At 53.9% G+C, this 14,899-nt stretch overlaps 1 protein-coding gene across 1 annotated transcript; it reads left to right on the top strand.

The window, feature by feature from the left end:
• The first annotated feature begins 228 nt into the window (after positions 1 to 228).
• LOC140205434 (kremen protein 2-like) lies at positions 229 to 10,999 on the top strand. The gene is made up of 10 exons (XM_072273035.1): positions 229 to 301; positions 3,077 to 3,169; positions 3,698 to 3,869; positions 4,429 to 4,520; positions 5,458 to 5,582; positions 6,690 to 6,843; positions 7,270 to 7,602; positions 9,047 to 9,157; positions 9,669 to 9,741; positions 10,777 to 10,999. Exons 1-10 carry the CDS (start codon positions 229 to 231, stop codon positions 10,997 to 10,999), a joined length of 1,449 nt encoding a protein of 482 aa, XP_072129136.1.
• Positions 11,000 to 14,899: the final 3,900 nt, after the last annotated feature.

Genomic DNA, 14,899 nt, shown 5'->3' with positions numbered 1-14,899 from the left:
GATTAGCTCCTGAGAGGCACTCTCTTTCTATTTCCCCCCTCCCTCACCCCTCCCTCTCCCCCCTTCTCTCCCTTCCTCCTCCCTCCCTCCATCTCTACTCCCTCCTTCCTTCCCCATCTCTCTCCTTCCCCTAACATCGACAACCACTCTCCTCTTCACCTTCAATTTTGCTATTTTACCCTCTCTCCCTCCTTCCTCCTGTTGGGTGTTCTTCCAGAAAGACCAGCGATGAAGTTTGAACTCCAGCTTGTGATCTTCATCTATGTTCGGCTCCAAGAGTCTCTTTCACTGCAGCACCGAGGTGAGTCTCTATGTATACAGGAGTCAGACACAGAGTACATCTCCCTCCACGCTGTCCCATCACACACTCCCAGGGTCAGACACAGAGTGAAGCTCCCTCCGCACCGTCCCGTCACTCACTCCCGGGGTCAGACACAGAGTGAAGCTCCCTCCACACCGTCCCTTCACACACTCCCGGAGTCAGACACAGAGTGAAGCTCCCTCCGCACCGTCCCTTCACACACTCTCAGAGTCAGACACAGAGTGAAGCTCCCTCCGCACCGTCCCGTCACTCACTCCCGGGGTCAGACACAGAGTGAAGCTCCCTCCACACCGTCCCTTCACACACTCCCGGAGTCAGACACAGAGTGAATCTCCCTTCATGCTGTCCCATCACTCACTCCCGGAGTCAGACACAGAGTGAAGCTCCCTCCGCACCGTCCCATCACTCACTCCCGGAGTCAGACACAGAGTGAATCTCCTTTCACGCTGTCCCATGAGTCACTCCCGGAGTCAGACACAGAGTGAAACTCCCTCCGCACCATCCCATCACACACTCTCGGGGTCAGACACAGAGTGAAGCTCCCTCCACACTGTCCCATCGCACACTCCCGGAGACAGACACAGAGTACATCTCCCGCCACACCGTCCCGTCACTCACTCCCGGGGTCAGACACAGAGTGAAGCTCCCGCCACACCGTCCCGTCACTCACTCCCGGGGTCAGACACAGAGTGAAGCTCCCTCCGCACCGTCCCGTCACTCACTTCCCGGAGTCAGACACAGAGTGAAACTCCCTCCGCACCATCCCATCACACACTCTCGGGGTCAGACACAGAGTGAAGCTCCCTCCACACTGTCCCATCGCACACTCCCGGAGACAGACACAGAGTACATCTCCCGCCACACCGTCCCGTCACTCACTCCCGGAGTCAGACACAGAGTGAAGCCCCCACCACACTCTCCCATCACACACTCACTCAAAGGGTCAGAATCAGGATTAATATCACTGGCATATGTCATGAAATTTGTTGTTATGTGGCAGCAGTATATTGCAATACATAATAAAATCTGAATTGTAAAAAGTATATACATATAGAAAGTTAAATTAAATAAGTAGTGCAAAAATGAAAAGTAGTGAGGCAGTGTTCATGGGTTCAATGTCCATTCAGAAATCTCTTGACAGGGGAAGAAGCCAGTCCTGAATCACTGACTCCTGTACCTCCTCCCTGATCAGAAGAGGGCATGTCCTGGGTGATGGGGGGCCCTAATGATGGATGCTGCCTCTCTGAGGTACCGCTCCCTGAAGATGTCCTGCCTGCTGGGGAGGCCAGTGTCCATGATGAAGCTGAGTTTTCAACTCTCTGCAGCTTATTTTGATCCTGTTCAATGGCCCCCCCTCCACAATACTAGGTGGTGATGCAGCCAGTCAGAATGCTCTCCACGATATATCTGTAGAAACTTACCTGTGTCTTTGGTGACATACCAAATCTCAAGCTCCTAATGAAATATAGCCCCCCTCCCCTTCACCATTCCCTTCTCACCCTATCTCCTTACCTGCCCATCACCTCCCTCTGGTGCTTCTCTCACTTCCCTTTCTTCCATGGTCTTCTGTCCTCTCCCATCAGATTCCCCCTTCTCCAGCCCTTTATCTCTTTCACCAATCCACTTCCCAGATTTTACTTCATCCATTCCCCCCACCTTCCTGGTTTCACTTACCACCTCCTCCATCTTCTTACTCTCACCTCATCTTTTTTCTCCAGTCCTGATGAAGGGGCTCGGCCTGAAACATCGATTGTTTACGCTTTTCCACAGATGCCGCCTGGCCTGCTGAGTTCCTCCAGCATTTTGTGTGTGTTGCTTGGATTTCCAGCGTCTGCAGATTTTCTCCTGCTAAATGAAATATAGCTGCCGTCTTGCTTTCTTTGTAACTACGTCGATATGTTGGGCCCAAGTTAGATCCTCACAGAAGTTGCCACCCAGGAACTTGAAATTGCTCACCCTCTCCATTTCTGATCCCTCAATGACGATTGGTTCGTGTTCCCTTGTCTTAACCTTTCTGAAGTCCACAATCAATTCTCTGGTCTTACTGACAATGAGTGCAAAGTTGTTCTTGCGACACCGCTCAACTAGTTGACCTCTCTCGCTCTTGTATGCCTTCTTGTCATCATCTGAAATTCTGCCGACAGTAGTTCAATTATCAGCAAATTTTCAGGTGGTGTTTGAGCTGTGCCGAACCACACAGTCATGGTACAGAGAGATTGGAACAATGGGCCATGTTGATGATCAGTAACGAGGAGATGCTATTTCTGTGGTCTCCTGGTATGGAAGTCAAGGATCTAGTTGCAGAGAGAAGCACAGAGGCCCAGGTTTTGGAGTTTTTTTAAAAAATCAAACCTGTAGGAATGACTGTATTAAACACTGAGCTGTAGCTAATTAACAGTAGCCACAGAGTGAAGCTCCCTCTGCACTGTCCCATCACACATTCCCGGGGTCGAACACAGAGTGAAGCTCCCTCTGCACTGTCCCATCACACACTTCCGATGTCAGACATAGAGTGAAGCTCCCTCTACACCTCCAGTCTTCTATTCTATTCTGACCTGACTGTAGTCACTATTCCTGCCTGGGTTTTACGTGCAGTGGTAGTCAGGGTGTTGGTGTTATCTATTCATGCCTCTGTGCCCAACTGTCTTTGCCTCTGTCTGACTGTGGTCACAGTGTTGCTCTCTGTATCAATTTGCCTGTTGCTCCCACAGCGTTCATTCCTTGACACTCATTCTCAGGCTGTTAATGTTACAGACCTACTCCCGTATTCTGATAACCTTACGGAACTGCCAATGAAGAATTCCACACAACTGTCCCGTGATCAAATCAGAATCCCTACACAAAGAGGTGGGTGTCTCTGGGGGAGAGACGGGACTGTAGGGGAAGGAGGCAGAATCAGAGATGAGAAGGGGCACGGGGAGGGTTTGCAGAGATGGGGAGGGGTGTAGGGAGGGCAAACATACACATACACACACACACACTCTCTCGTGCGCAATCTTTCTTACACTCTCTCTCCAGTGCTCCCTCCTCCCCTCTCTGCTGTGCTCCCCTCTCTCTCTCTCTCTCCTGTGCTCCCCTCTCTCTCTCCTGTGCTCCCCCCCTCTCTCCTGTGCTCCCGCCCCTCTCTCTCTCTCTCCTGTGCTCCTTCTCTCTCTCGTTCCTGGTGTGTTCCAAATCAGGTGGATATGAGGATGGGAACTGTGCACGATGCTCCTGGTGTGGGTCTGACCCGGGGGATATGGAGACACGAACCGTGCACGGTGATGCTGGTGTGGGTCTGACCCAGGGGGATATGGAGACACGAACTGTGCACGGTGATGCCGGAGTGGGTCTGTCACTGGAATCTCTGACCTGGCTGATCTCCAGTCTCTCCAGGAGTCTCAGAGTGTTTCCAGGTGAATGGAGCCGATTACCGGGGCAACCAGGACCAGACGTCTGTCGAGAACGGGAAGCAGTGCTTGTACTGGAACGAAACGCGCCAGCACGCTTACAACACGCGTGTGTACCCCAACGGGGAATGGGGGCTGGGGAATCATAACCACTGCCGGTGGGTATCATGATCTCGCTCCCCACCTCGCATACTCCCCTTTTCCTCCACCGTTCCCCTCCTCTCCCCATCCTCCCACCCCCTTCTTTCCTCTCCTCCCCACTCCTCTTGCTCTTCTCCTTTCCTTCTACTCTCCCCCTCACTCTTCTTCTCCTCCTCTCCATTCCCCCTCCCCCCTCCATTCCCCCTCTGCTTCCCCTACCTGACTGTCTCCCCTCCACACCCCGTCCTCCTACTCTCCCCTCCATTCCTCTACTCCCCCGCCCTCTCTTCTCTCCTAGTCATCCCCTCCCCATCCTATCCTCCCTTCCCCACCCCTCACCCCATTACTGCCCTCTCCCTATCTTCCCTCTCGCCTCACCCTCCATCCTTGCTGCCCCGCCTTCCTCCTCACCACCCCTCAGCGCTCATTACCTCTACCCCCATCTCTCCCTGGTGGACTCTTGCACCCCCCCCCCCAGCACCCTGACTGTCACCCCACCCCAGCCCGTGATGTACAGCCCCATCTTTCCCTCACCCCCCGAGGCTGACGGACTCTCGTCCCTCCCTGGTGTGGTAGGAACCCGGACGGTGACGTACAGCCGTGGTGTTACATCTCGGAGAGCGAGGAAGGCGTTTACTGGAAGTACTGCAGTATCCCCAGCTGTACAAGTGAGTACCTCACATCGTCGCTAACCCACTCGCCCCTTGCACGCTCACAAATGTATCATTTCTTGCTTCCTGGTTGACTACTGCACATCCACCAATGCACTAATTCCCTGCACACTCACCAGTGCACTGATTTCTACACACTTGCCAACACACTGAATTACTTTCTCACTCACTAATCTATTCACCTATCACCAGTGCACCCATATCTTCTTACTAATGTGTACATGTCTTGCACACTCACCAATGATTGGTTTCTTGTACACTTGCCAATGCACTAATTTCAGGCATGCTCATTTACACACTATTTTCTAGCATACTTGCCATGCACTGAATTCTTACCCACTGGTGCACAGAATCCTTGCACACTTGCCATTGCACTATTTTCTCACATGCTTGCCAGTGCGATGATCTCCTCTCACCAAGTGCCCTAACTATGCACCAATTTTGTGCACACTCACAAGTGCAGTAGGTTAAGCAACACACATCAAAGTTGCTAGTGAACGCAGCAGGCCAGGCAGCATCTCTAGGAAGCGGTGCAGTCGGCGTTTCAGGCCGAGACCCTTCGTCAGGACAGTAGGTTCTCGCACATACGCACAAATGTGCACATTTCCTGAAGCCTTGCGAGCACACTTTTCTGTGCACTAATTCCCAAATGCTTTCAGCTGCACCAACTCTTGCATGCAAGCAAGAACATCAATTTCTCCACAGAAATGCAATAGTTTCTGGCACACTCACTCACAAATGTACTAGTTTCTTGCACACCCAATGCACTATTCCCTGTACACTCTATGCACTAGCCTCCTACTCTTACTCACAAATGCACACGTGCACCCCCTTTTGTGAATGCCCCCACCCCTACCGAACATGCAGCCTGTGGGGGGGGGGGTGCAGACCGCTGCCAGTTGGACCCTCACTTACCCCCCGCCCATCTCCACAGTGCCAGGCTACCTGGGCTGCTTCGTGGATACGGGGAGCCCGGCGACGCTGAGTGGCAGCAGCGGCACCTCCACCAAACTCACGGTCCAGGTCTGCGTCCGCTTCTGCCGCCGGAAGGGCTACGAGGTAGGCTGTGCCACGGACGGTGGGTGTGGGGACAGTTCACACTCCCCGCTAGCAGTGCATGGCCACCCCGTATACATTATCACCTGTGTGCGTGCATCTCCCTGTATACACGCTCGCCAGCAGTGCATTCCTGCACACGACTCCATACATGATTCTCCCCCGTGTGCATGCAGCTTCCCGCACACATCACGCTGCCCGACCTGCTGAGTTCCTGCGGCGTGTTGTGAGTGTTGCTTTGGCCCCAGCATCTGCAGAGTATCTTGTGTTCATTGCCCGCGCACATCGCCCTGCATGCACACTCGCTGGTGTGCACACGAATCCACGTGCAAATGCTCGCCAGCTCTCCTGCTGCAGCCCGCACCCCCGCTTTGCTGCCCTGTCTACGCGCATTTCTTCATAAATTATATTTATGAAATAGAATTTCTTTATTTTCCTGCAAGAAAACGAATCTCAGGGTACCATTTGGTAACATTATATGTATTATGACTTTGACCTCGTCGCGTTTGTACTTTCCTGTGGTCCTCACGGACTTGCATCGGCTTGCGTTCGGGGGGGTGCTGAGAGAACGTCTCGGCCCTGGTGGCGTCGGGACGGGGAGCCAAGTTGCCTGCTTACGGGAGCAGGGCAGGAGTGGAGAGGGGCGCCCCTCCCCCGGCATTCCAGTGAGTGGAGTGAGAGCCGATGATTGTGTGAGTGAGAGTGTGTCTTCCCTTGTGTGCCCGAGTTGTCTGTGTGCATCACTTTGGTGTCTGTGTGTGTGTTTTTGAGTGTGCATCTTCGTGTGTGAGTGTGTGTACCAATCGTTCTGCGTCGTGTTAGTGTGTACCGGGGTGCTGAGTGTGCGAGGGTTGAGAATGGGCAGAGACCCCAGCCCCGGGATCCGTAGGAGGGAATGGGTAACGGGGTTGGGGTTGTTAGACCCACCATTGCCCCCCCCCCACCGTAGTGCACAGTACAGGACGGGAGGGGGGCCTTGGAGAGGTGTGGTGAGTCAGAGAGGTGATGGGAGGAGGGAGACGTGAGTTGGACGAACGTTGGACGGGGGGGGTGTTGGCTGAGTCAGGACCACCAGATCTTCATCACCGCTCCCCCCCCCCCCCCCCTTAGTTGGCAGGACTGGAGGCGGGATACGCCTGTTTCTGCGGCAGCCGGTCGGACCTGCGCGGACAGAGACGGACCAGCCTGCTGGAGTGCAACCAGGTCTGCTTTGGGCAGTCCAGCCAGCTGTGTGGGGGCGACGGGCGTCTCGGGGTCTACGAGGGTGAGTCTGGGGGGGGGGAGAGGGGAGAAGGAGGGAGTGAAAGGGGGAAGGTGGGGAGAGGAGAAGGGGAAGGGAGAAGATCCCAGACAGGGGAAGTCTTTCTCAGGGAAGGGGAGAAGCAGAGGCTTGAGGGAGAGGGGAGGGTCGCAGTGGATTGGGAAGGGAGGGATCGGGCAGGAGAATGGGAACTAGAGGACTGGGAGGGGGAAAGGAGAGCAGGGATTTGGAAAGGAGAGGATACAAGGGGGGAGGGGGAGGGTCCCAGGAGAAAGAGGGAAGGTGAGGAGAGAGAGGGGAGAGTGAAGGGATGGGGAGAGGAGATTGAGGAGATGAAGGGAGAGTGAAGGGTGAGCAGTGTGGATTGGGAGGGAGAATGGGAGAGGGGAGGAGTATTCCTTAACTCTTCCCCTTCCTTCTCTCCCCCAGTGTCCGTGGGGTCATGTGGGGGAGATCTGCGCTCCCGCTCTGGTGTAATCTACTCCCCAGAATACCCAGATACCTACAAGCCAGACTCGGAGTGTCTCTGGGACCTGCGGCCACCAGGCACCCAGGCCGTTGAACTGGACATCCGCCTTTTCGAGCTGCGAGAGGGGGGCGACCGGCTGGAAGTGCAGGAGGGGCGGACAGGGCTACGGCTGGCCACCTTCGCTGGGGGGAGCTCCCCCCTGGGGACCCACCACTTCCACGCCGGCTGGATCCGGCTCCGGTTCCTCTCCAACTCTGTCCACCAGGGTCAGGGATTCGCACTGGTTTACCGAGGTGAGATCTGGGGAAGGCTCACTCGCTTCACTAATCCCACCTCTTCACTCTGCCTCTCCCTCCCTCCCTCCCTCCAGTCCAGCCCCCAAGCTCACTCCGTGCCAGTCAACAGAGGCTCCCTCACAGTGTCATGGCCCTCCCTCTTCCCCCTCCTCCTCCCCACTCCTTTCATCCCCTTCACACTGATCTACAGAGGCGAGATCTGGGTGGGGGAGGCTAGCTTGCTCCACACAGCCCCAACCTCCTGACCCTCTTCACTTCACCTCTCTATCTTCCTTGCCCCCTCTTCACCTCTATTCCCTTTTCCCTCTCCCTCTCTCCCCCACCATCGCTTTACACACTCCTGGGTCAGACGTAGAGTGAGGTTCCCTCCACACACTCCTGGGTCAGGTATAGGGTGACGTTCCCTCCACACACTCCTGGGTCAGGTATAGGGTGACGTTTCCTCCACACACTCCTGGGTCAGACGTAGAGTGACGTTCCTTCCACACACTCCTGGGTCAGACGTAGAGTGACGTTCCCTCCACACACTCCTGGGTCAGACGTAGAGTGACGTTCCCTCCACACACTCCTGGATCAGACGTAGAGTGACGTTCCCTCCACACACTCCTGGGTCACATGTAGAGTGACGTTCCCTCCACACACTCCTGGGTCAGATGTAGAGTGACGTTCCCTCCACACACTCCTGGGTCAGATGTAGAGTGACGTTCCCTCCACACACTCCTGGGTCAGACATAGAGTGACGTTCTCTCCACACACTCCTGGGGTCAGACGTAGAGTGACGTTCCCTCCACACACTCCTGGGGTCAGACGTAGAGTGACGTTCCCTCCACACACGCCTGGGTCAGACGTAGAATGAGGTTCCCTCCACACACTCCTGGGTCAGATGTAGAGTGACGTTCCCTCCACACACTCCTGGGGTCAGATGTAGAGTGACGTTCCCTCCACACACTCCTGGGTCAGACGTAGAGTGACGTTCCCTCCACACACTCCTGGGGTCAGACGTAGAGTGACGTTCCCTCCACACACTCCTGGGGTCAGACGTAGAGTGACGTTCCCTCCACACACGCCTGGGTCAGACGTAGAGTGAGGTTCCCTCCACACACTCCTGGGTCAGATGTAGAGTGACGTTCCCTCCACACACTCCTGGGGTCAGGCGTAGAGTGACGTTCCCTCCACACACTCCTGGGTCAGACGTAGAGTGACGTTCCCTCCACACACTCCTGGATCAGACGTAGAGTGACGTTCCCTCCACACACTCCTGGATCAGGCACAGAGTGGAATTCCCTCCACACCATCCCATCACACACTCTTAGGATCAGACACAGAGTGGAGCTCCCTCTACACCATTGCATCACACACTTTCGGATTCAGATATAGGGTGAAGGATTGGGATTGAACCCTGGCCTCAGTCGTACCAACCTGCCTTTGAACTTTGACCCAGGTCTGGAGAATGATGATGTCAGAACATGGACAGAAGCCCCGAGATCCTCCCCCACAGAGACCGAGGGGTTAGGGACCGGACGTTCGAACAGGATGATGACCGGAATAGCAGGTATGGGGATGGAGAAGGGCTGGGTGAGTCACTCCGTCCTTTCGCCCCAGCATGCTCCGCCAGGAACACAGAGGCGGGTACTAGATGGGGCAGAAAGGAGGTTGTGGAATGAAGGTGGAGAAGGGGGGGGATGAAAGAGAGGAGGGTTAAAGGAAAGGGGATAGGGGAAAGAGGGGCTGAGGCAGGAGAAAGAGGAGGGTGTAGAGTGTTGGGTGTGAGTGAAGGATGGTAGTGAGAGTGAGGTGCAGGGAGGGAGGGGCTGTGTTCCCAGTCACTGGGAGCTGCAGCAACACCTGATTCACCAGAGGGGTGAGCTGTGAGCAGGGAAGGAGGCACCATGGGTTGGGTCGGAACCAGATGTGGTCCTCTGTCCCTGTGTCCCGCTTCCTTCCTGCCATTCTTGTCTTTGGCTGTTGCGAGAGTGTTGTTTGGGGCGGGTAGGGAGGATCATCGGGGGGGGGGGCGGTCTCCTCCCAGGTTCTAACTCCCTCCCATTTCTCTCCTGTTCTAGCCTGGGCCATGTACACAGCCGTCACTCTAACAGCCATCATTATCCTTGTCACAGTGTGTCACCTGCACAAGAGGTAAGACTCACCGTCCTCTCCCCCGTCTGAAACTGGACATCAGACACACTGTCCTCTCCCGTTCCCCCACCCCCAGGGTCTGGGCATCAGACACACCGTCCTCTCTCATTCCCCCCCCCCCCCATCCCCGGGGTCTGGGCATCAGACACACCATCCTCTCTCGTTCCCCCACCCCCAGGGTCTGGACATCAGACACACTGTCCTCTCCCATTCCCCCACCCCCAGGGTCTGGGCATCAGACACACCGTCCTCTCCCGTTTCCCCCCCCCCCCCCAGGGTCTGGACATCAGACACACTATCCTCTCCCGTTCCCCCACCCCCAGGGTCTGGGCATCAGACACACCGTCCTCTCCCGTCCCCCACCCCCCACCCCCAGGGTCTGGGCATCAGACACACCGTCCTCTCCCGTTTTCCCCCCCCCCACCCCCAGGGTCTGGACATCAGACACACTATCCTCTCCCGTTCCCCCACCCCCAGGGTCTGGACATCAGACACACCATCCTCTCTCGTTCCCCCACCCCCAGGGTCTGGACATCAGACACACCGTCCTCTCCAACCCCACCACCAGGGTCTGGACATCAGTCACACCGTCCTCTCCCGTTCTCCCCCCCCCGGGACTGGATATCAGACACACTGTCCTCTCCCCCCCCCCACCGGGACTGGACATCAGACACATCGTCCTCTCCCGTTACCCCTCCCCCCCGAGACTGAACATCAGACACACCGTCCTCTCCCCCATCTGAAAGTGGACATCGGACTCACCATCCTCTCCCCTGTTTCAGGCACACTGTCTTCTGCTCCACTCTGGGATTTGGCATCAGACTCAACATCCTCCACCCCCTTTGGGACTGGGCGTCAGGCACACTGTCCTCTCCTCTATCTGGGATTGTACATCTATCTCTTCTCCTCCTCCCTCTGTGACTGGATGTTGGACATCTACCTTTCCCCTCGCCGCCTTCTGCCTGTGTGACAACCCTGTCTGTTCTCTTCCACTGACATTTCTCCCCCCTTTCTCCAACCATGCCCTTCCCCAAGCATCTGCACTCGAATTCAGCAGAAGACGGCGTTGGGCCTCTTGGCATTGAGAAGGCAGTCGGATCTCGGCACTTGCCACACCACCAAAGGCTGGGCAGTCACCTACAAGCATTCGACAGAGGTCCTTGTGGGGCCCTCCACAGCCCAGAGTGTGGGGGCTGATTTGGCCTCTCCCGACACCCTCTCCAGCTCCTCTCTTAAATCCCTCCTCAACAGCAACTAGATGCCCCCTCTCTCCCCTCCAGGGGTTGGACACTGATATCTACGGTACCCACTCTCTCCCTCCCCTTCCACTCTCCCGTCTCTTCCACCGTGGGAGAAACACTCCAAGCTGCCTCCCCACCTGAGAGAGGTGTGTGACAGAGAGAGAGAGGCACACAAGAGTGCCTTGCAGAGGTCTCAATGGAGGGGAGGGAAGAGGAGAGTGTTCTGGAGCCAGGGTGGGTGGGGGAAAACTCCTGTGGTGGGGAGAGGTTGATGCCATTTGGCCCTAGAGCATCAGAGGCCAAGGAGGTGGAGGGCACGATATGGTGCCAATGGAGGACCTTGGGAGAGGCACGGTCACATCAAGGACGTGTGTACCTGTGACCTGCTGTTGGCTGCTAAAGATCCAAAATCAGACATGGCATCAAATATACTAAACCTGAATCAGAATCAGGTTTAATATCACAGGCGTACTTCGTGAAATATGTTATTTTGCGGCAGCAGTACATGATGATAAAAAAAGTATAAATTACGATAAGAAGTTAAATTAAAAGTAAATAGTGCAAAAATGAGAAGTAAAAGCAATAGTGAGTTAGTGTTGATGGGTTCATTATGCATTCAGAAATCTGACGATGGAGGGAACGAAGCTGTTCCTGTATGCCTTTAGGTCTTTGATGGTGCTGCTTTTTGAGGCTTTGCTTCCTGTAAATACTACTGACGGTGGGGAGGGGATGCACCCATTACTGTCTGTGGCTTCTTACATTTCTGCATATTTGAATTGCTGGGCCAGACCGCGATGCAACCAGGACACTTCCAACAGTGCACCCGTAGCAGTTTGTTAGTGTTCGGTGATAAGCCAAGCCTTCTCAGTCTCTTAAGAATGTACAAGTAGGGTAGGTCATCAGGGACTTTTTCTGTGTGGTCAGGGTATCGAACACAAGAGGGAATTCAGTGGGTAGTGTGCATTCTCGTTGCCCAGCAGGACAGATGGTAGAACGTCAGGGCCCTGGGGTTTGCTGTGGAACAGAGAGACCCAGAGTACAGGTATATGGTTTCTTGAGAGTGCAGTCACTGGAAAGGGGAAGAAGGTGCTTGGCACACTGGCTTTCACCATTTGGAGCACCGAGTACAGTGGTCGGGATGTCCTGTGACAGCTATACATCAGTGAGGCTGCACTTACTGGGAGTAATATGTGCCTTTCTGGTCACCCAGCAATATGAAGGTGGAGAGGGTGGAAGAAAAATTCACCAGGACATTCCTGGGACCGGAAGGCTTGAGTTGTAAGCGGAGACTGGGCAATTTGGGACTGTTTTGCCTGGGGCAAACGGAACTGAAGGGGTGACCTGACAGAGGTTTATAAAATCAAGAGGGGCGTAAATAAGGAGGGTGGTCATGGTCTCTCTCTCTCTCTCCCCCCCTCACCCCCCTCTCCCTCTCCCCCCTCTCACCCCCCCTCTCCCCATCCCCCCCTCTCTCTCACCCCCTCTCTCTCACCCCCTCTCTCTCACCCCCTCTCTCTCTCACCCCCTCTCCCTCTCACCCCCTCTCCCTCTCACCCCCTCTCCCTCTCACCCCCTCTCCCTCCCTCTCTCTCCCTGCGGTAGGCTGTGGAGAGAGGAAGGTGATTTAAAGGGGACCTGAGAGGTGAGATATTTCACACCAAGTGTGAGTGACATTTGAAATGAGCTGCTACAGGAGGTGGTGGAATCTGATGCAGTCACTGCATTTGTAATGAGCTCCTCAGGCCTGTGTGGGGCGCCAGAGAGCATTAGGCGCTGAGGCTTTCAGAGCACCTGAATTGGTTAATTGTTTAATAAGAGCCGTTAATTGTTTAGAGTTCGTAGTGTTTTTCTCAAGCGACTCGCTCTTTGTAATGTGCTCTCCTGGTGCTTTCTGTTTAAGCTTGTTAAGTTTATCTTGATAGGCTTGGGGATTCTGTGTTACTTGTATTATTTAAGCAGACGCCCAATTAACGCCAATCATGGGGTCCTAGTTTTGAGAATGTTACTTCTCGTGGTGTCGCTTGGCTGAGCCAAATTTCTTTCGGAATTATTATGAATAAACTCTTGTCGCCGTCTCTATACAACAGAGTCTGTCTTTCCTCTACCTATGGGTTCTGATATTGTCAGCGCACATCGTGACAGCGTTTAAGAGGCATTTAGACAGAAACAGCATGTACAAGGGCAGAGTCGAAAAACAGGTGAGAGGGATTGGGAGGGAAGGGGTCCATATGGATGTCCTGGGCAGAAGGCTGTACAACTCTGCCATCCTACTGCTTCAGGAGAGAGATGTGATGGACGCCCTCCTGTCTCACTCTTTGCCTCAATACCTGGAGAACTGAATCAGTCTCAGGTGAGTGACGTGCGTCACAAAATTTATTGTCTCGTAGCAGCAGTACAGTGCAAAATATAAAAAGTTATTAGTGATCTCCAGACTACTCCCGGTGCCACGGGCTAGTGCGGGTAGGAATGGGGTGATAGCACGGATGAATGAGTAGCTGAGGAGATGACACAGGGACAGGGCTTCAAGTTCTTGGATCATTGGAACTTTATCGGGGGGGAGGGGTGACCTGTACAGGAGGGACGGGTTGCATCTGAACTGGTGGGGAACCAATATCCTGACTGGGAGGTTTGCTAGTGTTGCTCGTGAGGGTTTAAACTAGTTTTGAAGGGGCCAGGAACTGGAGACCCAGGTCATTAAGAGAAGGATCCAGAAGGTGGATGTCAGGGAAAGTATTGAAAGGCAAAATTGAAATAACAGGTATGATGGATCAGATAGTTTGAAGTGTGTATATTTTAATGCTAGGGCTATTCTGGGTACGGGTGATAAACTTAGAGCACGGGTCAGTTCAAGGAGCTATGATGTTGTAGCCATTACTGAATCTTGATTGAGAGACGGGCAGGAATAGGTGATTAATATACCAGGAGCTGAGAGGTAATGTTGCAGCTATATAGGATCCTGGTCAGACCCCACTTGGAGTACTGTGCTCAGTTCTGGTTGCCTCACTACAGGAAGGACGTGGAAGCCATAGGGTGCAGAGGAGATTTACAGGAATGATGCCTGGATTGGGGAGCATGCCTTATGAAAACAGGTTGAGTGAAATCGGCCTTTTCTCCTTGGAGTGATGGAGGATGAGAGGTGACCTGATAGAGGTGATGAGAGGCATTGATTGTGTAGATAGTCAGAGGACTTTTCCCAGGGCTGAAATGGCTGCCACAAGAGAGCACAGGTTTAAGGTGCTGGGGAGTAGGTACAGAGGTGATGTCAGGGGTAAGTTTTTTTTACTCAGAGAGTAGTGAGTGCATGGAATGGGCTGCCGGCAACGGTGGTGGAGGCAGATACGATAGGGTCTTTTAAGAGACTTCTGGATAGGTACATGGAGCTTAGAAAAATAGAGGGCTATGGGGAAGTCTCGTAATTTCTAAGATAGGGACATGTTCGGCTCAACTTTGTGGGCCGAAGGGCCTGTATTGTGCTGTCGGTTTTCTATCTTTCTATGTTTTTGAAGTTTTAGAAAAGATGATGGAGGAAGTAAAAGAGGGGATGGAGTTACACTACTAATCAGGGACAATATCATAGCTGCACTTAGGAGAGACATAGTGGAAAGATCAGACAAGTCTATTTGAGTGGAACTCAGGAATAGGAAGGGTGCAGTCACACAGATGGGATTGTACTACAGACCCCCCAATAGCCACCAGAACATTGAGGAACAGATATGTAATCAGATGAAGGAAATGACTATAATATGATAAGTTTTAATCTACAATTTGAGAGGGAGAAGGGAAGATCGGAAGTGTCAGTATTACAGTTGAAGAAAGGGGACTATGGACCCATGAGGGAGGAGCTGGCCAAAGTTGACTGGAAAGATACCTTAGCAGGGATGACAGTGGAACAACAATGGCAGGTATTTCTGGGAATA

Source organism: Mobula birostris, chromosome 11 (genome assembly GCF_030028105.1).
Source record: "Mobula birostris isolate sMobBir1 chromosome 11, sMobBir1.hap1, whole genome shotgun sequence".
Classification (NCBI taxonomy): Eukaryota; Metazoa; Chordata; class Chondrichthyes; order Myliobatiformes; family Myliobatidae; genus Mobula; species Mobula birostris.
Note: the sequence above shows the minus strand (reverse complement) of the source record. Positions and strands in the feature narration are given on the sequence as shown.